Source organism: Psammomys obesus, unplaced genomic scaffold, assembly GCF_907164565.1.
Source record: "Psammomys obesus unplaced genomic scaffold, mPsaObe1.curated_primary_1811, whole genome shotgun sequence".
NCBI lineage: Eukaryota > Metazoa > Chordata > Mammalia > Rodentia > Muridae > Psammomys > Psammomys obesus.
In genome coordinates, this window is record NW_026585504.1 from 14,591,198 (window position 1) to 14,617,924 (window position 26,727).

Here is a 26,727-nt window from a genome sequence, read left to right on the forward strand (position 1 = left end):
TGCAATGAACTTGATTTATTGTTAGCGTTGGAGGTGGCTGTTACAGCAGCCAGGATCTGTAGCAGGGAGGTGTGGGGAGGAGCAGAGCACAGCAGCAGGGGGAGGGGAGCTAGGAACAACATGAGGTGGGCTCCACTGGATTTCCCATTGGCTTGGCACAGAAGGCAAGCCCCAGGAACTATCAGTGTCTGGGTTTCTCAGTCCAGCAGGGTCGGGCAGGGCTGCTCACTGGCTTGGTTGGGGCGAGGTCCTGTAGTAGAATGCTTATCCTGTCACTCAGGAGGAGTTAAGCTATAGCTCATCTTCCTCTCTTCTTGCCCCTCCTCCTTCCTGTCCCCCTTCCTCCCAAGTTCTCTAAACCAGCCTCCACCTCCCAGAACCTCTGTCCAAGAGTTGGGGTTTGGAGAGGCAGCCAGTGCTCCCATTTCAGCTGCAGGATGGTAAAGGACTGGAATGTTGGGGAGTCACACGTGGCTAAAATGTTGGATGTGGATGTCAGGCAGTGGCTTATTTTTAACCCATTACACACCAGGCCATAGCAAATGACCACATGCAGAGAAGCCAAGCAGGGGATGAGGAGGAATCAGGGTTGTTGGAATGGGGTAGGTGAAGACTCTAAATGATCAGGGAGTTTGGAGGGATTGGGGCTGGGGCTCTCCTTGCCCTTTGTGCTGCCCAGGTAGCCTGGTCTGGGCACAGCCCTAGGTTGTAAATGGTATGAAGTGGGGGCTGAGAGATGAGCTCCTTTTTCCTCTCCCTAGTTCTTGGTCTAAAGAGCTTCAAGTTTTGGATTGAGACATTCAGCTATTGAGGGAAGCAATAAGACAATATAGCAGCCACATACCCCCAGGTCCTTGCTGGAACCTATACTCGAACCTATACTCTGGTAGCTAGGGCGTGGGAGATGAAGGAAAGGGCGCAGCTCTGGACACCTTACTAACAGTGGCCTTCCCTATAGCATATAAATTATTAGCAATCCTCTCTGGGATGCCAAATAAATAATAAGGTTTGGGGGAGGGGAATGTTAATCTTCCTCCATGAGAGAGGACTATGCTCTCTGAAACCCATCCTCATCCAAGACCAGCATTTGGCAGTGCTAGGAGAGGGCATTAATCTAGGGGTTTCAGGCCTCAGATGACCTCTCATAGTTTTGTATTCCCCCCTCATGAACCTTTGGTCTTGAAATCCCCAGGAACAGATGAGGGGAAGGACAGTAACCTCCCATTTAGCCCAAGTCCTCATGACGTTGCCCCCGCCCAGCTCCATTTCCCTCAACCCCCAAAGGACTCAGCAGTAGCCATTCTCTAAATGAGCTGTAGGAGTGGGTCCTGGGGAAGGGAGGGTGGGTCTCTCAGAACTCAATCTTGCAGGCTGGAAAGGACTCGTCCTGCATCACCACAGTGCTGCTGCTTGCCAGGACCAGGACGTTCAGTTGCTGCTGTTGCTCATGTGTCTGCTGGTACCACTCACGAGTCACCTCCGTGTCATGAGTGGGAATCAGAGTCACCTAAGATGAAGAAAACATGCCTGTGGTGAGAAGGTGAAGGAAAGATAAATGAGGGGGAAGGGAAACCTGACGGTCTCAACCTGACAGTCCATAGAAAGGACCTTGACCGTTGTGAATAGGGGCTGTGTTCTACTCTTGCCTCTGACAGGGCTTTGTCCAGCATTCTTCCCTTCTGTCTCTTGCTACTTACCTGAAGGTTCTCCCCCCACTGGGCCTTGCCTTCCAGCAGGGCATCCAGCACGGCCCGACTTGGCTCGCCATTGGCAGGGTCATTCCCACTGACCACATAGTAGGATGCACGCACTCGGCGGAAGAATCCCAGATCAGCCGTCTTGCCGCTGCAGTGATTCGGGATGTAGGCAAGATCTACATACACGGGAGGGCCGGAACCACCTTTGGAGCCTGAGGCTGCTGCAGAGGCAAGCAGGATGTGTTGTAAAAACAAACAAATCTTGGTCATCTCCCCACTTGCTTGAACAGCTGAAGCCTTTAGCTAGCCCACACCTACTCCAAGCCAGCGTCTCCCACTCCCCTGATATACTCACTGGAGCCTGCCTTGAGTCCATTGACTAAGCCTCTGGACATGGGGCTGTGTCCATCCTTTTCTTCTGCTGAGGTGACCTGACTTGGAGTGCTGCGTGGTCGGGGTAGGGCCCGGGCTGTTCGATCTACAGGCCCTTTGCCGGGGGTAGGTGACCGTTTTCCCCGAATATCCAGACGCCGAGCAGGAGATGCAGGCTTGGCCCGGCCCGGGGCCCTCCGCCCTAGTCGCCCCTGCCCTTTTTCGCGTAGTCTCTCAACCCTCCCAGACTCTGAGCTGAGCCCTTCTGGGTCAGCCATGCACACATCCGGTCGAGGAGGGGATGGGCGGGGGTCTGGTTGGGGGACTGGGGGTGGGTCGTGGCCAGGTCTGGGGTGGTGAGTTCCACTAATTCCCCCAGCTTTGTCTACAGGCAGGAAGTCCCCATCTTCATCTGAGTCGAGGGCTGCTTCAGCCGTAATGGATGGGCACTCCTCAGTCTCTGGTGGGACATCAGAATCTGACTGTGAGGAGCCTGAGTCACTGCCTGATGTAGGGGGTGTTTCGTCAGCCATAGGGCACGGGCCCCCTGTGGGCCCTGGCCTCCCGGCCCGGCGCCGCCCTCCTTTTCCTACCAGCCGAGCTTCTTCAGTTGAAAGGTCACTGTCATCTGTGGTTGGGGGTAGAGGTGGGTTCAGGAATGACGGAGAAAGCTCTCCACAGCGGGGGCGGGGCTCTGTAGCACATCCCTGAGGTCCAGACTCAACTTCAGGAGAAAGACTGCGGGGTGGACCCCCGGAGCTCTTCAGCGGCTGCTCAGATGAGAAAAGTGTATCCGGCCGGGAGCTCCTCTCAGCTCCCTCGGGCCAGGACCCTCGTTCCCAAGCAGGACAGGCCTCAGCCTCTTCTTTTTCTGCCTTGGCTGTGGCAAGCCCTGGTGGCTTGGGGCTGGTTTCTCCTGGGCCATTGGTGGCGCGATCTCCAGAGGGGCTATCGAAGGGGCTTGGCTTCTTGGTGAGTTCCCCTGAGCACTCCAGGTGGCAGGGCACGGTAGCTTCATCCATGTCTCCAGGCAGGCTTGGAGCTGGAGCCAAGTCCAGTGAAGCTACAGGTGCTGGGCTCAGAGGAGTGAGGTCCCAGAGGCTGTGGGCAGCTGGCGCCATTCCTGGGCCCAATTCTCCAGACCCCTGTTCAGCAGCCTCTAGACCTGGAGGGAAGCGTTCAGCCACGCTTGAAATGACAGGTGTGGTAGCCTCAGAAGATGACCCTTCAGACAGGGCTGGTGAGGCAGGTCGTGGCAGATTGGAGAGGAGAGGGGCCCCAGGAGAGCTGGGTGACGGGAGTTGGGGGAGTGAGGAATCCAGGCTGGGTGCCTTGCTCACTTCTAGGTACTCATCATGTCGGGTTCTGGTTGGAGTTCCTGGAACCAGGGCCAGAGCTCGGTCCCCAGAGAAGGCAAGGGAGCCACAGGGGGCCGAGCGGGGTTCAGCCGGCGAGGGCAGCTGTGGGGGCGCAGGCTGCAAGGAGGAGAAGCCAAAGGCTGAGGCAGGGAAGTCCAGGCTTGGTCGGGCGGGTCCTAGGTGCGAGTCTGAGGAAAGGCTGGTGTGTGCCTCAGTTTCAGGCCACAGTGAGGGGTGGCCCACTGGCATGGGGTGCTGGGGACTTGGGGACTGGGCTTCTTTCTCTGGCTGTTCCCGAGCCCCCTTCTCCAGGTCTGGGTCACTAGTACCATCATTCCAGTGACCCCGGCCCAGTTCTTTTGGGGATGGGGTCCTCCTGTCTGGGCTACAGCTCACTGTGCTTCCATTAAGAGGGGGGCTTGGGTCTTTGCTGAGGGAGATAGGGGCACGAGGGGGCACTGCCGGAGGGGTGAGGCTGGACTCCACGTTGGGGACTGGCTCAGGCTCTTGCCTAGGAGGTACAGTGGGTCCTGCCAGAGCAGCATAGCTGAAAGATGGAGTGTCATATTGTAGGCGTTTAGGTGAGACAGGAGAGGAAGGCTCCTTCTCTGAGGGCGTATGGCGGCCAACAGCCTCCTCCTTGGTTGAGAGGCGTGGGGGCCAATCCCCAGGTGCCCCCAGTGGCGGCTCCCTAGTGGGGCAAGCAGGGCCCAGCCCAGTAAGCATCATCTGCTCGTAGATGTCTGCATACTGAAAGCTTCTCTCATCGGGGTAGGGCGTGGGCTCCCTCTGCTCCGGTTCCGTCTCCTCAGTATCCCTGGTAGTGCTGCTAGCCTCTGGGACTTTTGAACCGAAGGTGCTGTTGTCAGGAGCCCCAGCCCCACCCTCCCCTTCCCTTTCCCCTTCAGCTTTTCGATAGTCCTTCCCCAGGGGGGAGTACGGCCCACCTTCCAACTCAGCTGCCCCCTCCTGCACCGCAGCCACCACACTGTCATACTCGGCTATGCCCCAGGAGAAGGGCACAGGAGTGTGTGGTTCTGGGGCAGGTGTCGGGGGAGCTGGAGCTGGAGTGAGGGGTGCAGGAGGCAGGGGTCTATCCTTGGGTACCCACGGTGGGATCTCAGCTAGCCAGGAAGGGGTGGTAGGTTCATTCCTCAGAGGTGGTGCAGGCTTAGTGTCTGGGACAGGACTTTCTTGTCCTGGGGCTGGAGGAACCCTCTGTCCAGTCATCTCTGGTGGAGAGGATGGAGGGGAGATGATCTCAAAGGGGGAGCGAGTCAGCTTGTCCTCTTCCTCTGGCGGCAGGCCAACTGGCGACTCAGCAAGCCAGCGCTCCACCTCTAACCCCTTCTGGGGCAGGGGCTCCTGGAAATCCTTGAAATCTGAGGCCCAGGGACTCCGGGGAGTATGCTGCAATGAGCTCGCTTCTTGTTCCTCTGCCCCCTCATCAAGAAAAGTACTTTCACGTTCCTCAGAGTACCGTGGACGGGCTCCTTGGCCATCTAACTCGTGAGGGAACCAGACCTTTCTCTCGCAGCTTAGCTCCCTCCAGTATGCATCCTGCTGCAGGCTTATGTCTCTGTCCCTCCAATACCTGACTTCTTGCTCAGGAGACTTGCCCTCCCAGGCTGGAACAGGCTCTTTCTGTCCTCCAACTGGCTCTTCTCTGTCTGGAGATGTTTCTCGCCATCTATGGCCCACATCCACATCCTCCTCCTCCTCCTCCTCCTTCCAGTATTTCTCTTCCTGCTCTTGAGCCTTGCCTCTCTGTACTGGGCTCTCTTCCAGCCCCAAAGATCTGGTCTTCTCCAGGACAGTTTCATCCTGCTGCTCCACAGCCTTGGCCTTTTCTGGAGTCTTCTGATCAAGGATTGTCTCTTTCAGTGTTGTGGTTTTATCTTCCAGGAAAGAGCTCTTCTGCTCCTTGTCTTCTTTTAGGGTCCCATCTTTCTGTTCAGCAACCCTGCTCTCTTGGTCCAGGGCAGCACCCTGCTTCCCAAGGGCCCAGTCTTTTTGTTCCAAGACCTTGCCTTTCTCTTCTGAGGCCTCATCCTTCTGTTCTTTATTAGCCTCACTTTTCTGTTCAGGAGCTCTCTGTGTCTGTGTTGGTTCGGGGATGATGTGCTCTGGAGTCTTGCCTTTCTGTTCTAATATTCTGTCTTTCTCTTGTGGGGTCTTATCTTTCAGCTCTACAACCTTGTCTATTTTTCCTAAATCTCTGTGCTCTTGCTCTCTAGCTTCTGGCTCAGTGGTTTGGGTCTGTTGCAGGTCTGTGCCCTTTTGTTCTGAGGCCTTGTCCTTCTCTGCTGGGACCTGGTCCTTTCGCTCTAAGTCTTTGTCTTTGGGTTCAGGACCCTTGTCCAGCTCTACAGCCACATCCTGTTGGTCCAAGCCTCTGCCTTTCTGTCCTGAAGTCTCACCCTGCTGTTCTCCAGGCTTGCTTTTTTCATCTAGAGCCCTGTCTTTCCGATGCGCGACTGAGTCCTGCTCAACAGCAGCAACCTTCTCCTGCAGAATCTGGCCCTGCTGGAGGGGCTCATCTTTCATCCCGAGTTCCTTTTCCTTTTGCTTGGCAGTTCTGTCTTTCAGCCCTGGAGCTTTACTTTCCCATTCCATGGCAAGGTCCTCCATGGCAGGACTTGACAAAGACTCAGGACTCTTGGTGAGGGAGCTATCAGATGTCATAGCATGTCCAGCAGGGCCCATGACCTCAGACCCAGGTGAGGCTCTCTTATCACCTGATGGTGGAGAGTGAGAGAAAGGACTGCCAGGTAATTTTCCAGCAGGGCTGTCATCTGTGACATCTGCCTCTCCAGCAGCCTCCTCTGTGGGAGGTGACACTGCAGCAACGGGGGGCTCTGGAATAGACACAGGAGCCAGGTGGCAAGAGGTGTCTTCAGCCTTCATCAAAGGCCCCTTTTCTTCCTTTCCTAGGCTTAGTTCTCCAAACTGGAGGGTGCCGAGGCTTTCTGGAGAGAGCTGCTTAGAAGAGATATCCAGAGAGGTTTCCTTGCTAGGACTCTCTTCTGAGAAAGAAAGTGACTGGGTGTCCTCTGGGGATACCATTGGCCAAAGGTCTTTGTGTAGATGCTGCTCTTTCAGGCTACAGGGAGACCTGGACGTGGCTTCTTGTTTGGCAGTGTCTGAGGAGACTACACTGAGGACAGACAGGGACTCTGCATCTTCAGGGGAAAAGCTTTGATCAGTGAACCGAAGTACATCATCTCTCTGAGATTTACCAGGTTCTTCAAGCGGTGCGCTTGCTTCTCCAGGAAGGGTTCCTGCTCCTAAAATTGGACCTGCCTCTCCAGTCTCAAACACTACTGCTTTGTCTTGTTCTGGCAACAGCTGAATGGTGCAGCCGGCCTGACCCCCAACAATGCTGACAGGAGCATCCTGGGCTTGGGGGCTCTGACCCCCAACAATGCTGACAGGAGCATCCTGGGCTTGGGGGCTCCTGGAAAGAGGTGCTTTCCCCTCTTCTGGTATGCCCACCTCAGGCCCTGGCTTGACTGTCTGCTCTTCAGCATCTTCCTTGACGACACCTGGAGTATGCTTTGTGTCTCCCCAGGATTCTTCTTGAAAGTCTTGAGGCTCAGACTGTTCTTCCACTGGGGACTGATGAAAGGGTGTGTGGGTGGCACTGGGTGGGCCAGATGGTGGAGGAGATGCCATCTTCACTGTGCTGTCATCTGGGCTGAGGCACCGTTCCTCCACTTCTCCAAGGGCTGCTTCCCCTGGATGTAGGGCATGTCCAGGGACACCAAACACAGCAGCATACTGACTGGACAGTTTCTCGGATGCTGTTACATTTTTCTCTTCCTTTCCCACAGCCTTCTCCCCAGTCAAGCCTCTCCCGACAGCCTCTCCTTTCTTCTCTGACTCGCCGGGCACGGAGAAATCCTCACAGGGCGGGGACTTGAAGCCCTTATCTTCTTCCAGTGAAGAGGTGGGTGAGATGGTGCCAGCTGATGGCACATAGTCCAAGCCCTGAGTGGCCTCGGTGCGGGAAGAGGGGATACTTGTGACCGTGTCGAGCAGCAAGGAGCTCTTGCCTGTCTCCTCTGTCTGGGGAGCTGTGAGTGAGGCTGCAGACTGGTCCTCCGCTACTGATGTGGCAAAGGAAGAGAGCTTGTCGCATTCAGTGATCGATGTGGCGGAAGACACGTGTTCCTCTTCGGCCAAAGGGGCAGCGACCATGTTAGGGGGGTAGGTGAGTTCGGTCTCAGGTGCCCCGTAAGTTTTGCTAGAGGTGGCAGGAACAGTGCTGTCTGCAGCCTGGCTGGCTTCAAAGGGACCAGGACCTTCAGGCCCAGAGAGGTCATAGGTACTTGTAGGAAATCTGGGCGGGGCTGGGCGTTCGTCTGGCTCGTCATGGATCTCCTCATCTGAGATGGTCTGCTCAGTCTCTGAGTATCCCGGGATTGTCTCGTCCTGAATGTAGGAGACATGCTCAGTGGCTCCAGCAGGTGTGGCTAAGCTGCTTAGGAATGACGATGTCTCCTTCTCAGGCACCTTGCCCTGGGATCCCAGTTCCCGGCCCCCGAGAGCATCTCTGCTCTTTGGGATTACCTTTAAGGCCTCCTGCATATGTTTTTGATAAAAACTCTCAGCCTTTGTCTCTTCTTCATCCTCATCTGACGGGTGAGCCTCTTCCATTTCTTCTAACTCAGCCTTTTCTATCACATCCTCTTTTACCTCAGGTTCACTCTCGTCCCTGACCTCGGTGCTTTCTGGGATCTTCTCTGCCTCTCTCTGCTTCTTTTCCTCCCAGGTTTCTTTCTCTTTCTCTGTCTCAGCCCCTGAGTCTGGGGCTCTGCTCTTGCTCCCTGTATCCTTGGGAAGGTCTGGGACAACCTCGTTCTCTCTTATCACTTGTTCTTCTTGCTCAAGTCCTGGGATGGAGGGTTGTGCTGCCTGGATGGCCGTGCTTGGGGACCCCTGCTCTGTAGAATCTACAGGGAGTAGTTTCTCGCCTATATCCCTTTGTTCAGCCAGCAAACCTCTCTCCTCACGCTTCAACTCCTCAAAGTCCTGCGTGAGGTCCTCCGGTGAGGACAAGGCTGACTCTCTGTGCGCACTGACAGATGGGGCTGGCGCAGCCCCTTTCTGGGCTGGGGGAGTCCGGGGCTCAGAAGACAACTCTTTTTCCCCACGGGCAGCTCGGCCTTTGTCCATCTTGATCCTCCCAGGGGCCTTGGCTTTATAGAGGGTCTTACGGACCTCAGGGGTAAAAGGCTTCAGGTCTGGTTTGGAGAATTTCTTTACTTCAGGTTTGGTATCTTTCCTCTTTTCATCCTTCTTGGCATCCTTTTTCTCTTCCTTCCTTCCATCCTCCTTCTTGAGTTCCTTCCTTTCCTTCTTGATCTCCTTTTTCTCCTTGTCCTTTTTCTCCTCCAGCTTGGAGATCTTTTCTTTCAGGTGCTTCTTCCCCACTTTGTCCTTGATCAGCTTTCGCTTCTCAGCCTTCAGCGCTTCACTCGACTCTGTCCTTACCCTCTCTGGCTTGGAGGGTTTTTCTGGTGGTTTCTCAGACTGTTCTTTTCCTTTCTTTTCTGTCTTGGCTAACTCCTTGGCCAGCTCTGAGCGGGCCTCCTTGGCTCCCTCTTCTAACACTTCCTCCCGTTTGGCCAGCTTGCTCACGGCTGTCTTGGGAGCAGCTTTAAGGCTCTCCTTGCTGTCGGCCCGATGTTTGATTTTGCTGGGTTTCAGGTTGGTAGGCACAGCCCCAGCAGCCAGGTCCTTCTGTGTTGCCACAGGGTACCGCAGGAAGTCCAGGTGCCGAAGCTTTTCCAGGCCCTCCAAGATCTTGTTCTGGGGAGCATTTCCTGGGAAAAGCACACGCACAATCTTCTCAGTCGGGTTGGCTGGGAGCCAGACGACCAGAGCTGTGATGGAGGTCAGGTAGGGGACTGAGATCTCTGCCTCCTTCCCATTGGCCAGCACGATGCCTGTCTTGGCTTTACTATTGCCCGACCACTTCTGCATGAGGAACTGCATCTCCTTACTGTCCTTGACAGGGTTGAGGACATACATGTCCAGCCGACCCACACCCATTTTGTGGAAGAGGGTCAGTGGCTCAATGGTGTTGCTGACGACACGATAGAGAGGCTCGGCCTGGATGCCTAGGCGGTTCAGGTACTGAAGAGTGAGACAGGCCTCCTCAATGCTGCGCTTGGCCTTCCGGGAGGCATCAGGCAGCCGAAGCTTATCGGGCACGTTGAAGAATACAACCCCAAGCTCGGGGGAGATGAGGTTCTTCACCCAGTCGCTGTAGCTGCTGGAGCCTTGGGACTGCTCCTCCTCCAGCTCTGCCACCTTGCGCTGCAGGAGCCCGTTGATGCCCGGCAGATTGTCAGCCCCGATGTGTGTGAGCAGCACGGAGTCGATGCGGTCCAGGTGCCGTACCAGCTTCCAGAAGCACGACTTGCGGTCCGAACCCCCATCCACCAGGATGTTAAAGCCGTTGACAGCAAACAGAGCGGAGTCCCCACGGCCGCCAGGAAAGATGTAGCAGCAAGGCTTGGAGAGCTTGAGGAAGCCTCCGGAGGTCGGGGGTTCAAGCAGGTCAAACGGGGAGGGCACGTCCACAGTCTCAGAGACATACTCGGAGAACTCAGCCACACCATCCATGGTGGGCAACACAGGCTCAGGATTTAGCTGGAGGCGCAAGGTCTCTTGGCAACTGGACAATCCCAGGTGGCTCCACTCACCCTCCCCTAAGCAGGAAACAGTAAGGAAGGCCTGGATCCCAGGGTCTCTATTGCTGAGCAATTGGGCAATCTAGAGGAAGGGGAGAGAGAAGCTGATCAAGTCCTTGGGGTGGTCTTAGTCTGGCTCAGATTCAGCCACTTAATCTTTACCTGTTTCTGATGTAAAAGCCTAACCTCCTGTCAGGGTTCCTGAGGATCAAATACTACAAGACCTCTCCTTGCCTTTCTCCCCACAGTTTAAGCCCTACCCCCTGTCCCCTTCTTTCCAGACACTCTCCTGGAACTTACCTCAGGATTGTGAAGGACCCGGGCAAAGTTTTGATAAGAATAGGTACCACTCTGTAGGATAAGGTCTCCCTCCGGCTCTAAAGTTTGTCCACTCAAGATCAGAAGTTTGTGCGCTGATGGGCTACTAAGAAGATGGTGCACCTGAAATGGAAGAGGGTAGAAAGGGCACAAATATGGGGGACCGGGGGAAAGGCACTGACAATCCCTACCCCTCCCCTTCAGTGATATAAGGACATGTTCCTTACTGGTGGCCCCCCAGAGTGGGGCTGAGGATTACACTCAGCCCACACAGCAGTCAAGATCCAGCAGCAACGCAAAGGGTAGGTCGAAGCGCTCTGAACAAGCAAGTCATTGGCCCTGGCCTTACCTCTGAGCTGATGCTGTCTGCACTTGGGTTGACTAGGATGGTGCTCTCTAGGGTCTCACTCTGGTGGCAGAGGGTCCTCTGGCCTGAGGGAGAGATGTAGCATTTGTACTGAAATTCATAGATATTGACTTAAAGTGAGAAGCACTATGAGGGGCAGGAGAAGGAAAAACAAATGACCAGAGGTTAAGGACCAGAAGCCGAGTCCTGGTTAACTTTAGACCTTGCCATCTAGGATACCACTAAGTAAGGTCTAAGAACCATCTCCCCCAGCCCTTCCCATTCAGTTTTTTCCTCCTCCATCGTCTTCCCCACAGTAACTAACTTCTCCCTTTCCTCCATCTGCTATACTCTCTGCTGCCCTGGCCCCACCCTTTTGCCTAGAACTTCAGCCCCAAACTGCCCTGTTGACAAGAAGCTTTTTGTCCCTCTGGAGCACTGAGTTCCTGGCGCTGCCTGGGGAGGGGGGAGGGGGTAGTGGCCTCAGCTGGAGGGAGGGCTCCTGGGATGCCGGTCTCTACTGAGCTCTCTTTGCCTTTGCCCGTGGCCAGTGGTAAGGCTACCCCCCTGTCCCCCCAGAGTGGGGCTGAGGATTACAGGTTAGCTCATATAGCAGCCAAGATGGAGCTGCGGCACCACAAAGGGCGGGCTGTAGCATCGGCATGAGCAAGGTGTTGGTCTTGCTTGCTCCCCCAGCCAGGGACATAAGTCCTGTTCTACAAGACCATGGAGACATGTGACAATCAGTTCTTGGAGTGGACAGAGAATTCTAACTTGCCATTCTGTTTTCTGACTTTGCCAAACCTTCAGGTAGACCCATGTAAACCATTCCCAAGTGTTTCTCAGCTCACTGTCCTATGTCACCTTCAGGTATGCAGGCTTCAGAAACACTAGCTCACTGCCCAATTTGTTCCTTGTGAACAATGTCTTGCCTCAGCCTGTGGATATAGGAGGTAAGTGGTTGGGTTGGTTCAAAAACAGGAAACAGGGCCAGTGATGCTCTCTGCCAAACCTGACACTGGAGTTTGATCCCTAGGACTGGAGGTGAGGCGAGAACCACATCCTGCAAGGTGTCCTTTGACCGACCTATACATGCTCACACACACACACACACACACACACACACACACTACACGCACACACACAATAAAAACAACAGCAAGCTGGGCATGTTGGTGTACGCCTTTAATCAGGAGGCAAAGGCAGGTGGACTTCTGTGATTCAAGGCCAGCTAAGTTCCAGGACAGCCAGAGCTATAGAGAATTCTGTTCCAAAAAAAACCAAACCAAAAATACCACCACCACCACCAACAGCCAAGAAACAAGAAGATGACACCCCCAGATCCTCTTCCCAGGGCTTTCTCCAGACTCACACAAAATACAGTGAAAGTAAAAAAAGTGAGACAGATGCTAAAGAAGTGTGTAACTAACCTTCCAGCCTCCCTCCTGCCTGCCTTCCTCCACATCCATCATGGTTGCAGTCACAGTAGGGTTAATCTTAGAGGCAGCTGGAGGATACCGGGAGGGGAGGCTCATAGTCTGTTCTCTGAGCCCTCTTCTGGGATTCCAGACTCCCTTTTCTTTCTGAGGCTAGGACAAGGGTGACTGGGGCCAGGGCCTTTGTTAAGAGGAAGAGCCTCAGGCCAGCCAGGCAGCAGACAGGCTGTGAATGCAGCTGTGGGGGAGATGAGGGTTTTGGAGACTCAAATTCTATACAGGGAATGTTGGGCCCAAGAGGAGTTCAAGGGTCCTCTTCAATGAACTTGGGGATTGATGGATTCTTTGAGGTCACCTCAGGGCCAGGCAGGGCAGGGTTTGAGCAGCTGGGGATATCAACCTCCTGCGCCAGTTAAGTAGTTCAGATTTAGGAGCCAGGGCTCCCCAACACAAACAAGGTCACACTTTCAATCTAGGTGGAGCAGAAAGAGCTGTCCTTTCCCGCTACCATTTTCACTCAGCTCCACTCCGCAGCTTGACAGCCCCCAGTGTATCCTCATGAGACCTCTGATCCCACTTCCTGTCCTGACACAAGACCCCAGCCCCATCCCTGGGAAGCCAGTCCATTAGGTGCCGAATCCCTGCTCCGCCTGGGGGAAAGCTCTGTTCCTCTTTTCTGCTCCCCAGCTCTTCCGATGAAAGAGACTGCCTTGATTTTCCTTTATCTTTACAGAGGACTCTCCGTGGCCATTGCTGTGGTGGGGGTGGCCTTCTGGTGTGAAGCTGAGTGGGCAGGAGGGCAGGTGTCTCCGCAGTGAGGCAGAAGGTTGTGGGGGGGGGGGTGCTCAGGCAGCTGCAGTTTGCCGCAGTGTGTGAGTGTGTGTGAGTGTGCGCGCTGAGCTCAGCCTCCAGCTCCGCCCCCACCCCCCACCCCAGCATGACAAGTCATTTTCTTGGCTGCCTCTGCATGGGGGTTGGGGGGTAGAGATGGGGGTGCCTACAGGGAGGAGAAGAAACTGTCTTCTCTGCTGAAGAGCCCCCATCCTGGGGGGGGGGGGGGGAATACACAGATGAGGTGAGGGTGGGGCTGAGACAGGGAACCCATGGGGTTGACAGGACCCGGAATGCGGGGCAGCTGCTGAAGAGCTAGTGCTCTCAAGCTCCCGAACGGCCTCAGAGAGGCCACAAAGGGGGGCTTAAAGCCCCAGGCTCAAGCTGGCCTCGGGGAATGGGGTGGGAGAGCCAAAAGCAAACCAGTTCGCCTGTGAGGAGGCACATGCCACGTCTTAGTGACCCATTCCTTCCAAAGTGTAACCCACCTTCCCTTACTTGGCAAAAACTCAGCTGCCCCACGCACCCCAGAATAGGCACCGCAGAACAGTCTAGTGGCTGATAACCCAAGGACCCTCCTAGTAGGCAAATTCCCCCTTCCTCTCAGATTCTTCTGTTTTTTCTTAAAGACATAGCCCCCAAATTCCTCCTGTGCCCCGGCTGCCAGGCAAAGCCTGTGGCACCACCCTCTGTTGCTGCCTCTCAGCTGGCGGTCCCCACCCCCACCTAGTAGAGAGGTACACTGTCACAGCCCCTGTTGGTACTGCTGGCTCTGGATCCGAACTGAACCCTAGTCCGTAATGTTCACCTCCTCTCTCCCTCCATCCCAGGCAGCCTTCCCACCAGGCTAGCTCAGATCCAGATGCATCAGATGTATGAGGTATCAGCTGCCCCCATCCTAACTCCCCATTCCAGCACCCCCATCCGTCTGCCATGCCATGCCATGCCTTCCTTACCCTGGGGTGTGGGAGGGAGCCCCTCATGGAGGCACCGGCTCCGGCCTTAGCCGGACAGCTTCAGGGAAGAGTCTGCGGCACTTGGGGTGGGAGTGAGGGGGGGCTGCTTGACGGGGAGGGCGGTGCCAGGGCGGGGAAGAGGGGCTGGTCTGTGACGAGGCACTGGAGATTTAACTGTTTCTTGGCCTTCACAGTGTCAAGGTTCCGGTGTTCCTGCGTGGCTATGGGAAAAGGGACTGTCTAGCAGTTCAAAGAGCCAGAGGGACCTCCTACAGCTCTGAGTACCTTCTCCCCAAATCCTGTTTAGTTAAGAAATACTCTCTCAGCATCAACTGAAGGACCAAAGCCCCACACACTGGGGCACAAAGCCAGCTCTTAGGAGGCAAGGGCCTTATGGGCCCTCCCCCTTCCTCTTAGAAACCATCTGCTGCCTCTCCCCTTGGAGGGACCCAGAGAGTGACCTTCAGTCACTGCAAGAGCAGGAGACAAAGAGGCTGGGGGGCCATAAATGGAGGGGAGCAGTGTGAGGGTGGTGCGTGATGTGGTGAGATGGACCCTGTTTTGAACCACAGCAATAGGAAACGGGAAGACAAAAATACATCTCATTTTACGTTAGAGGGCAGTGTGAAATTCTGAAGCTGTCCCCAGCCCGCTGGGGTGGGTCACAGGACCCCGGGAGTTGTATGCAGATCTGGGCTACTGCAGCATGGCTCTGAGGGCTCCCACACACCACACCGCGGCTGTCAGAAGTCAGTGTCAGAAGGGTAAGGGAGGCTTCCGCCTTTCAGTGAAGGAGTTAACAAGGACCCGGGACCATCGCCAGGAGCCCAGACTCAAGCAAAGCTTTCTTACTATAGACCAGTCTGATATAAAGTACTCTTTGGGTTATGATGACTCTGTTGGGTGTTTGGATCCTGACCTCGTCCCTTCCTCGCTGTCGCTTTGCTGTGTCTGTCTTACTTGATCTTGAACCTTCGTATATTGACCTTGTGTCCTTAGTCTCTGCCTCAGACTTGGCTAAGTGTTCCAAGATTCAAAGGAAAGATCCGGAGAGCTGGAGCGAATACTCATCTTGCCTGTGATGTTCATAGTCTCACATCCTGCCCTCTCCTCATTAACCCTCCCTGGGTGTGGTCAGCTCCTTCCGCCCACTTGCTGGCCAGCCCCAGCCCCACCCTTGCTCCAGGCTGTCAAGGACTGCTTTTGAAGGTCAGAGAAGCCAAAATAGTCTCTGCTTTCAGCACCCCTCACCCCCACCCCACTTTAGCTAGAGCTGAGTCACCAGTGCTCTGGGGAACAGAGGGAGAAGAACCCTTGTTTGGGATCTGGGATGCAAAGCAGCAACATGGCTATATCCCCATTTGGATAGGAGAGGCCATCTGCACAGACAGGCACACAGGACGTAAACCAGGCTCAGTCTGGATCACCAGGGGGTGGTACCCTCCCTTCTGTAACTTCAGCGCTTTTATTTCATTCTGCCTCCAGCCTCCTGTCTTCTCTCTGCTTTTCAGGGCTCTCTCTCAGTGTTGGAGGAGGCACAACTCTCCTAGACATTGGGCTTGAGAACAAAATATCATTTCCCAATGGAAAGCAGAGCCCACCTTTCTTCTCAACCACATACCCCCCCCACACACACACACAACTTGGACATGGTTCCTGGTCACTCGTGTTTTTTTTTTCTCTCCCCATCTCTAAGCAGCCTCTGTGGCAGTGAGCCCTTAGCCCTTAATCCTGCTCTCCTGAAGTGAAATGGTGCCATGCCAAAGCAGAGAGGGAGGCTTGAGTAGCCCCTGATCTCACACCTGACGCCACTGCCTGAACCATGCCACTGAACAAGTCAGTCAGACAACCTCAGAGCTTGCTTTCTGGACTAGCAAATGCGTATATTAGAGCCACCCTTTAGCTATGCTGTGAGGACTGTCTTCACCTGAAGAAAAAGTTCCCATTACTGCCTAGAATCCTAACCTTACAATGTACACACAACAGTATTTCTCTCTGTAGAAGGTTTCAGAATGAGTACCCTAAATCGGAATCCCAGACCAGACTAGTCCTGGGGTACTCTAAGGTCTCAGGCAAAACCAAAACGGAAGATGCTTACAGAATGAGGCTCGCCTTCTGAACACCTCTCTCTCTACCTTCCCGTTGCAGGGAACAGCGGAACGCTTTAATGCAGGGTCCTCTCAAAGACAGAGGGACTCAAAGGGGCTCCTCAGCCTTCTCCTCTCTAACCCTCTCACCTCTCTCCAGCTCTCCACGGTCTCAGGAGCCCAGACTGGTCATGGACTTGCCATGTAGCCCAGGATGATCTTCTGCCTCTACTTCCCAAATGCTGGGACTACAGGCTTGTGCTGCTGCACCGGGCTAGCTCATGCTTCTTAGTCTTAGAACATTAATTCTCCCTTTCCGATGGGGGCTCAGTAGCATGTGATGATGTATCAGTGTGTTAGCCCACCATCCCCTACCCCGACCCCTGTGGATCCAGGACCTTCTGCATGCCAGGTGGGCACTCCACCTGGGGTTGTACCCCAGGCCTTAAGCTCCATTTTCAATTACCCTAAGGTTTTTTTTTTTTCTATTGTGTTAAAAACGCTTAGAAGATTGGGGGATTTTAAGGGAGGAGGGGGAGCTATAAAAGGAAGGCCCCAAATCTGCTGAAGAGTGATAAGAAAGCTACCCTTTAAAGCTTTTTACCAGGCTTGACCACTAGAAGGAGCTGGGCTCTGAGAGCCCCTTTTCTGTTGGGGTGGGGTTATAAATGTAGAGGGGGTGGGCCCTAGGAATAACTGAACTCTTGCTGTCATTGTAAGAGGTACTTTGTTCCTGCATTGTTTTGGCTATGGTGGTCTACCCTATGAAGTAAGCTAAAAAAGTCAAGCAAGCCATGAGGCATTTAGTGTATCTCCATGAGCTCACCCCAGCTTTTGGTTACCTTAGCCTGTTCACTCTAAGGAGGCTGGCTGTGTCTGCAGCTGCTTTAAGCAGACTGCGTGCAGGGACAGCTGAAAGAGAAGCCAGCAGGGGTGGGGCTGTGGCTAGGTGGGGGGGTGTTGTTGTTTTCCAGGAAGTCCTCCACTGTTCTCCAGGGACAGAGGCCACGTTGAAAATGTCTAAACCTAAAAATCTCTATGCTAAAAGTAAGCCCTGCTGTTGGGTGGATGCCCCCAAGCCTCTGGAAGACGCTGTAGCAAAACTCTGATTGAAGAATTTAGTAGGTATTTCGGTACCCATGCTTGTTTCTGAGAAGTGCCCGGGAATATGACTCTCTGCAAACCTCTTCCCAAAGCAGTCCCTTCATCCTAATCTGAAGAACAGAGCAAAGGACTTTGCCTTAAATTCTTATATTACTCAAAGCCCCTATGGCCAAAAGGACAGGGTTAGAGAATTCGGTGTGAATTCCTAACAAGAAATAACCCCTAAACGGCAGTGATTAGCTTAATCCTCTGCAGTCCCTTTAGTCAGTCTTGCTTCTAGGCGAGTTATGTGCTAAGACTGTCTTTTGGTCGTTGGGAATAAAGGACAAGTGGGTAACTTTTACGGGAAGCCAGTTGCAGCAGGGAGATGCCAGCTTCACGTGTTTTTGTTTTTTTAGGTTGCTGTACATACACTGTGTGTAATGGAGCTTTAGTGATGTTAATCTAAATCATTTTCTCCAACTTCTCAGCAGCAGCTCCTAAAAAAAATTGATGAGAAAATGACCAAAGTTCTGCCTGACCGGAGAAGCAGAAAGAGGTGATCATCTTCTGTACATATGAATTCTGTTATTTGAGGACAGTGACTAGCTCCATGAAATTCATATTCTATAAAACTTCATGGCAGCAGACGTGGTGGTGCATGCCTACAATCCTACCACTCAGGACATAGAGGTAGGAGGATAACAAGTTTGATACCATCCTGGACTGTATATCAAGTTTAAGATCAGCTTGGACTATATAGTGAGACCCTGTTTTTCAAAAAAGAGAAAGTTGCATGGATTGGTGTGTCAACATTTACAATAATATGACCCGATGCCCAACACCTTTATCAAAAGATATAGGACTTTCCATACTCTCTCTGTAGACATCTGTCATAGATGCTAATTAAAATCTTACCTCCCATTTATAGACTACTTCTCCCACCCAGCAGAACTGATCTTGGAACCAAGCCTCAAAAATCCAGGAGACCTTCGTCCCAGCCTGGATCTGAGGGTGGTGATCTGATCAGCCTTTGGTAGCAGCATTCTGCTCTGCTCTGAAGATCTGCTGGCTAAGCCACGAGGAAACAGAAAATGAATGCTGGAGGGTGGACAGTGAGAGACAAGGGTCTGGGAAGGTGAGCGAAGCATTCTGGGATGTCTATAAGGGGAAGCAGGGAGGCTGTGTTATACACAGAGGAGCACACATAAGAAAAGCCTGGGTTTTTGCTTGCAAGTGATTTGATCACTTTCTCAGCGCTTGCCAACAACAATCATCCTGACAAAATTATGATCCGCCATCATATGGTATGCTTGGAGCAGGTACTGGGTATTATCCACAGCATGAAGATAGCTTCAGAGCCAGCAAAAGTCCCTCCCTTCTTGCCTACCCAAACTTCCCGCAAGGCCAGTTCTGCCTGGATACTGGACCTCTCCTTTACCAGCCCACACCCAAAGAACTGAGACGAACGATCCTAGTCCTAACCTTTGACCTCTGAGGAGAAGTGAGCTAGGTGCCGGGTAATGAAGAGTTTCAACTGTTGGTCCAAGTCAAAGGACGATAAGTCAATGTTCCAGGAGAGAATCCCTGTGGAAAAAGAAGAAGAAGAAAAAAAAAGAGGGTTGCAGGCAAAGTCATCTCGTAGGACCGCAAGAAGCACTGACAAGCTCCCGGAAGAGGAAAGGGAAGGGAAGTGATACCCTCTAAGATGGATCCCTAGTGCCTATGCGCATCTCTCAACCTTCTTTTTCCCCTTTGTGGGCACCACAGGGCAACGAGCAGAGTTTAGGCTGAATCTGGTAATGAATGAGCTCGTTTGTAGTCTTTATTTTGTTTTTCGAGGCTGTCCAATTATGGTAGAAGTGACACCCAAGAGTCTATACCGTAGGTTTCCATAATGATTCCTCTTGCTAAATTGGATTCCAGATCCTCCCATGCCCCGCTCCCTCACCTCCGCCCCTCCAAGAAGGCTTGCCTCCGCCCGCAGGTGGCTCCGCAGCACTGCGCCACAGCACAGCTGAGGGAGGTGAGCTGAGGAGCCACGAAGGTCACTCTCTCAACTTGCCTACCAGCATTCAGAGGTTTAAGATGCGCACCCTGCGTTCAAAAAGCTCCCCTAAAGAAGAAACTGTAAGGTAGGGACGTGGACTTTTCAGGGTTTACTGAGGACTTTCAGATACCTGGTGGAGATGCTGCGGGAAAGGGGTGTGACCAGAGGGATCCCAGGGTCTGCACTAAGACTGCGGAACAGCACGGGGTATGCGGGGAGGGTGGGAAAGCAGGACGTTGGCAGCTCAAGGGAACATAGACACATGCGTGGAAGATGCAGGTGACAGGGGCGCAGGTCTCGGGAAATGCACATAGAGATGGAGGATACAGAAGTGTGCACCGGGAGATGAATGCAAAAGGCAGAGAGGCACGGATAGAGTGCTGCGGGACAGCCAAGACAGTGGCTCACCTTGTTCTAGGTGGGCCCGCACGGCCCTCAGCTGACTCTCTGTACCAATATCGCCGATCACGATGAGCATGGAGTATTTCCGCAGGTCCCAGCGCGCCGCCGCCACCGTGGCACCGGCCCCGCACAGAGGTTCCGCGGGCTTCTGAGCCGGCGATGTGCCGGGGCTCTGGAGCCCCAGCTCCCGAGTCGTCTCCATGGCAACGCTTCCAGGCCGCGCGGTCCCGGCCTCGGTCGCCATGGAAACTCCCGCGGAGTGCTAGGCTGGCTGCGTCCGCTGCGGGGAGAGTGCGCGCCGTTCTTAAAGGCCGGCGGCAGGAGCCGCTCATTGGTCGCTGCCTGTCTGAGGGCGGAGCCAAAGCGCCGCAGGGGCGGGGCCGGGGTGTAGGTGCCGTTCCTCTGCACCGCTCCGCGCTGGGGTGGCGGCTGCAGTCACCCACCTGCAGTTTTCCTGACCAAGTTTACCCCCTCCGGCTTGAGCTGGGGTAGGACTTAGCAGAGGGCCTCTGCTCCACGGCCTCCCCTCGAGAACCACATCTAGTTAGGTTGTGTCTGCCTTGAGCACTGTATGTGGCAGTTCCACAGCCTCTCCCAAACCACGGGGAGCCATCTTGCCCCTCCCTGTCTCGAAGTTTCTATCGTGGTCTCCCTCTGGCTATTCTCGATGTCTGGATTTTTTTCCCCCTTCGCTGCCTGCCAAGATCTTGGTCACCAGCCCTGGGTTTCTCTGTCCTTGTGCCGAGCTCTGGGCGTGGTCAGGCAGGCTGCGCAATATTGGAGGGGACGGCATGACCTTCCTGCCCTGAGTCCCTGGTGAGTTGTTATTCCAAGGATAGTGGTTGGCTAGTCTCCATCTCTGCTGAAAGCAGTGAGGTCAGACTGCAGCAAGGAGGATTTGAGTAAAACCCAGGAAAGAACTTCCGGACTACTAGTGACGTGAGACAGTGGATAACCTTAGGAGACTGTGTAATTACTGTACAGAACTGTATTAATATTCTATTTTCCCCTCTCTCTCTCCTCCTCTTGGTCCTACCCCACCCCATTCCTCAACGTGTCTCCACCACTACAGCATGCCTTACCCTGAGTCATTCCGTTGTATGTAGCAGGCAGAAGGCCTGTATTTAGGCTCCAGCTACGTTTGCTTTTTCCTCCATTTACCTTGCACTCTGGAGACGGTAAAAGAGGGGGCTTCGGAGATGGTTCAGTTGGTAAAGTGCTCCCCTTGCAAGCATAAGTTCAGATTCTCAGAACCCTAAAACGCACAGTGGTGTGCGCTTGCGACCCCAGAGAGGGTGAGGTAGGAGGGAGAGACAGGTGGATCCTGGAAGCTTGCTGGCCTGCTAGCCTAGCCTATTTGGTGAGGCCCCAGGCCAATGAGAGACCCTGATGTCTATATCTCTCGGAAGTAAAAGGTCTGAGGAACAACACTCCAAATGGTCCTCTCCCAGTTACATGCACACATGTTTGAAATCTCTCTCCCCACAAAGATAGGAAAGAGTGATAATTCCTGATAAAACAAGGCTGCCAATGAGCCCCTTTCTGATTGTTAAGTACCTCACAGAAATCCTATCGCAGAACATGTTATAGCTAACCAGCCAGTCCGTACAGTAAATAGCCTGGATATGGCCATGAAAATCCTTTTTTGTGGCAGAGACAGGAAAACAGTGCTGTCAGGACGCACATCAGATGGCTGGGCGCCTCTTCCCACCCGCAGCCAGTTGCAGACCTGAATCTGTAAAATGGCATGGGAAAACGTGCAGTCCCTTTCCTACGGCAATCATTAAGAGTAGCACATTGAGCAGGGAGCCAGAATGGATTGTGGGGAGAATCGGGGGACAGTTCCCATAGCAACCGTAGAGCCAAGCCTTTTAACTAGCAGAGGGTCTCCGTATGAGGGACAGCAGCAGTTAAGTAGATGCTGCTTTCATTACATCTAACAGAGGTTAGACAACAGATGCAGACGGTGCAAGAGGACTCACACACAGATTGGATGGGAGGAGCAGACATTTAGGACTCTGATTTCAGACCCTGGTAGAATCAAGTCTTAGTAATTACAGCTGCAAACGCAGACTGTGATGGCGCTAAAATCACATGTGTTCTGGATAAGTTCGTAGTGGGTCCCTTTGCCAAAGGCAGACAAATGTCACAGAAAGATTGGCTCCAGGTATCTCTTCATCATCCTCTTCTGAGTGATCTTTCCATTACCATCATTATAGTACCAGGAAATATCATAAAAGCTAGATAGGTGTACTGGTGGAGCCTGTCTGCCAATCTCTTAGCAGAGGAGGCAGGAGGATTATTAAAGTCAAGGCCAGACTAGGCTACATAGTAAGGCCCTGTCTCAAACAAGCAAAACTTGCCCACAGACAACAAAATATATATATTTCAAAGTGCTAAATTATACATATATTTGCACACAATGCTCCATGAAGAAAGCTGGAGTATCTGTGTGTATGCTCCAGATTTTTTTTCTTTTTTTGAAACAGGGTCTCCCAATTTAGCCCTGGCTGGAATGGAACCGACTCTGCAGACTAGGCTGGCCTGGAACTCAGAGGTTTACCTATCTCTGCCTTCCCAGTGCTGGAACTAAAGGCATGCTCCAGCATGCGTGGCCAGACTTGTTTATTTATTTTTAATGTATGTCTGTGTCTCTGTGGTTGTGTCAGCACATGGGTTAGGGTAGTCATGGAGGCCGAAAGAAAACTGATGTTCCAGGAGGTTGGGCGCTCCCCAGTGCGGATGCTGGTAACAAACTCTGGTCCTCCGCTAGAGCAACAACCATTCTCAACCACGGAGCCTCTAGCCCTTATGCCCCGGAATTTACAATGACAGAAAACATATGAAAAAGACTTAGAAAGCTGAAAAAAACAAGAGCAGGATGTGGTGGCACACGTCTGTCATCCTAGCACTTAGGAGTTGGAAGTAGGAAGATCAGGAGTCCATCCCTGGTTACACAGCAAGTTGAAGGCTACTCCGTCCTCCATAACAGACCCTGCCTCAAAAATGAATAAATAAAGGCAAAGGACATTTTAAAGCAACAGGTTCTTTACCTGTTTTGTGTCCAGGTTTAAAATTCTGCTGTAGCAGAAGTTGTTTAGTAAAAGTATGTTACTCAAAGGCCCGTCTTTTGGTGTGTGGTGGTTGCAAGTCTTCCATCCCAACAAAAGCAGGTGGATCCCCGAATTCAAGGCCAGCATGGTCTACGTAGTGACACTGTCTCAAAAACAAAGCACTAAACAATCAAAGACCAACCCGAGGGATTGTTGGAAACCTGTGATATGCATGAATGTAAAGTACATGTAGTTGTTCTAGTGATGTTGGAGCCCAACTTTAGCGTTTTATTTAACTATGGACTCCTTTGCCTATCACAGATGATCTTCTAGCACTCCCCTATAACAGATATTGGGTATATCTAATGCCTCTGAAGTATGCATATTGAGGAGCCATTGAATTGTGTAAAACATCTCTAAGGGTCCACCTCTGAAGGAAGAGCTCACGGTGCAAGAGGAAGGAAGACACTGATGCAGACTTTCCCTCAGGCGTGCTCCGGCATGGGCATGAGCACAAGAAAGATAGTTCAGTACGTAGATTGCTTTCTGTGTAAGCATGAGAACCCAGCTTCAATCTCTGTAAACCACATAAAAAGCCCAACATGGTGGTATATGCTTGGTATATGAAACTCAGGATCCCTGAGTTTTGCTGGTCAACCTGCTTAACTTAATCAGGGAACCCCACGTCCCATGAGGTGTTCTGGGGGTGAGGGTGTGAATAATCTTCCACAGAACTAGGGTTCAATTTTAAGCACCTATATGGCAGCTCACAACTATCTGTAACTTCGGGGGAGCCAATGCCCTTTTCTAGCTTCTGTGGGCACCAGACTTGCATATACTGTATAGACATACAAAATAGATAGATAAATAAATTAAAAACAAACAAGGTAGACAACAATCCTGTCCTGGCTAGTTTTATGTCAATTTGACATAAGCTACAGTGGTTTGGGAAGAAGGATTCTCAATTAAGAAAATAAGATTTCCCTGTGGCCAAGTCTGTAGTGCATTAATTAATTAGACTGATTTGCTCAGCCTGTTGTGGGTGGTTCTGTCCCTGTGCAGTTGGTCCTGGGCCCTGTAAGAAAGCAGGCCGAGTAAGCCAGGAAGCAGTGCTTCTCCATGGCTTTTGCACCACCCCCAGTTCCTGCCCTATGTGAGTTCCCGCCTGACTTCCCTCCGTGATGGGCTGCAATTTATAACTGTAAGCTGAAAAATCTCTCCTCCCCAAGTTGCTTTTGGTCATGGTGGGGTTTTTGGCTTCAATAGTAACCGTCCTTGGGAAGTCCTCAGGAAGAACACCTGAGAATAACGTCTGGCCTTCGCACGTGTGGGCATGTGCACGTTCACCAGCACACGTACACAGGCACCGCACAAAATAATCGGGTTGAAAGGTATTGTTGCTTTGGCTGTGTGTAAATCGAGTGGGGAACTCACAGCGCAGGCCTCTACTAAATACTAAAGCATAGTGATGACTTAGATGACTGGTAAATCTAAGGAGCATCTCTGAGGTGTTTCTGGAAATAAATCTGCTTGGTAGTTAAAATATTGAAGTTGTCCTCAAGAGAAAAGCAGAGCTTTATTCTAATTAGACTCCGCCTGCCTTGTGTGTTGATGGAAAAGGGAAGCATTAAGTCCAAGCTCCAGAAGACCAAAGCCCGTTGTGGTAACTCTTACATGAAGGCCGCCAGCTTCTCTCTGACTTCTAGCCTGGTGAGTGTCATTGCTTGTTCCGGGGTTTGAGCTCCTGTGGTAGAACCTCAGCCCGTTGCTCTGCTAGGTTGCATGGTCTTATCAGCCAGAGAATCCAGCGGGAGCTCAGATTCCCACCCTGTGCTGGCTTTGGTTCTGCCTGCGAAGCATTCTCTATCCAGAGAGGAGAGTGTGGGGTTTCAGGGCTGCTGTGTCAGAGGCTCATCCTTGGCCTTTGGGGAGGAATGCTCTGATCATAGTGCCCCCCCCCCCGCAGTCACGGGGTCACCTTTCCAGCATGAGCAGATGGCTTGCCTGTAAAGACCTGGACGCAAATCCTAAAAGGCACCAGAGACACTGAAGTGGGAAGGAACTTTTTTTTTTTTTTTTTTTTTTTAAGACAGGGTTTCACTTGTGTAGCCCTGTTCTGTAGACCAGGCTGGCCTCTAACTCATAGAGATCCACTTGCCTCTGCTTCCTGAGTGCTGGGATTCAAAAGGAACTTTGCATTTATTCCTATGTCTGGTCTTCAGAGGAGACCCATAATAAGTATTTACTGAATAATTTCTCTACGTATGACTTGTTCTCATAAGCACGTGGGTAGAACACTAGGTTTTGCTTTCTCTTCCAGCACATTGTGAAGAAAAAGACATTTCCCTCTCCTCTTTCCATACTGGATGGAGCGGTGTAGGATCATACAATCTTATTTCAGGGGAATCTGCATACTGACTTTCATAGTTGCTAGGTAATTTATATTCTCCTTCTGCTACCTTTCATTTCACCATAGGTGGTATGGGATTAAAGACATGTCCTACCCTGGGTTTGTGTGAGTTCTGCGTATCTAAAGTTAAGTTCTCATGCTTTCATGGCGAGTAACTTACCACTGAGCCATCTCCCCAGCCCACCACAACTTTCGTTCGTTTGTAGGTTTTATTTGGTTGAGACAGGCTTTTGCCCAGGCTGGACTTGAATTCATGAACCTCTGCTGAATTCATAAACCTAATGCTGAATTGCAGGCTCTAGCCAACATGCCTGGCTCCAGTCCTCCCTTAGTCTGAGGAAAGCTGACTCTTAACGCTCTTAGGACACTCTTAGGGACTCTCTGTGTCTGCTTTTAGTTTTGAGGCCATGACTGTGAGACAAATTCTGCACACACATCCCAGAGTATTCATAAAATGTGTTTCTATTCTTTCACAGAATGCTTGGTACTATTGGTAATAAATAAATAAATGCATTCCTTTTGGTATCACAAAAATCACAAGGATGTTTTCTCTTTCTTGTCAGTTACTTTTTGAAAATTTGTTGTTTGGTTTGTTTTTTCTAGACAGGGTTTTTCTGTGTAGCCCTGGCTGTCCTGGAACTCACTCTGCCAACCAGACTGGCCTCGAACTCGGGGGTCTACTTGCTTTCACCTCATGAGTGCCGGGATTAAAAATGTGTGCCACCAGCACCTGGCATGATGATCCTTCATAACATGCCTAACTCCCCATTTCCATGTTACCTTCTGTGGATACCCTGTACTAACCCTTTCATTCATCAGTCTGTGCCACTTGCCTGTCTCTGTCACTCTGTTCAGCCTGTCCCTTTTTCCTTGAATGCTTTGTCCTTAATTTTCATCAAAGGGTTTATCTAGGCGTGTTTACCTTTATGTCTCCTTTTATTTGTGGACTATGGTTTTGTCTCCTTCCACAAAGGAGCTCCTTAAACACAGATCCTTCTGTGAAACTGATTTCTAACTATGTGAATTTGTTAGCTATGTGAATTTGGGCCACCTGCTTACCTTCTCTGTGCGTTAGCTTAATTATTTGTAAAGTTATAATCATAGGGCCCAGTGGTTAAACTTGCTTGCTGTTTTAGCCCGGTGGTGGCAGCACACAACTTTAATCCCAGGACTTGGGAGACAGAGGTAGGAGGAGTTCAAGGCCAGCCTGATCTACAGAGTGAGTTCCAGGAGAGCCAGGGCTACACAGAAAAACCCTGCCTTGAAAAAAACTAAAGCAAACAAATAAGGGCTGGAGAGATGGCTCAGAGGTTAAGAGCGCTGGCTGCTCTTCCAGAGGTCCTGAGTTCAATTCCCAGCACCCACATGGTGGCTCACAACCATCTCTAATGAGATCTGGTGCCCCCTTCTGGGGTGCAGGCATACATGCAGACAGAACATTGTATACATAATAAATAAATAATTCTTTAAAAACAAACAAACAAGAAACCAACCCAAAATTTACAAAACAAATGACATGGTTTCATCAAGAAATAAATACATTATAGGAAACTTTTGAAAAGAAAAGATATGCATGGGTTCTCACACACATGCACATATAAATTAAGTAAATGCAACCAAAAAATTT

At 52.0% G+C, this 26,727-nt stretch overlaps 1 protein-coding gene across 1 annotated transcript; it reads right to left on the reverse strand.

The window, feature by feature from the left end:
* Map1a (microtubule associated protein 1A) lies at positions 1-19,881 on the reverse strand. Its single transcript, XM_055626169.1, has 7 exons — positions 19,644-19,881; positions 18,671-18,772; positions 10,796-10,878; positions 10,429-10,569; positions 2,053-10,210; positions 1,698-1,918; positions 1-1,507 (listed from the first exon to the last, which is right to left on the reverse strand). The coding sequence occupies exons 1-7, from the start codon at positions 19,879-19,881 to the stop codon at positions 1,352-1,354; spliced, it is 9,099 nt and encodes a 3,032-aa protein (XP_055482144.1). The 3' UTR covers positions 1-1,351.
* Between the last annotated feature and the right edge of the window lie 6,846 nt (positions 19,882-26,727).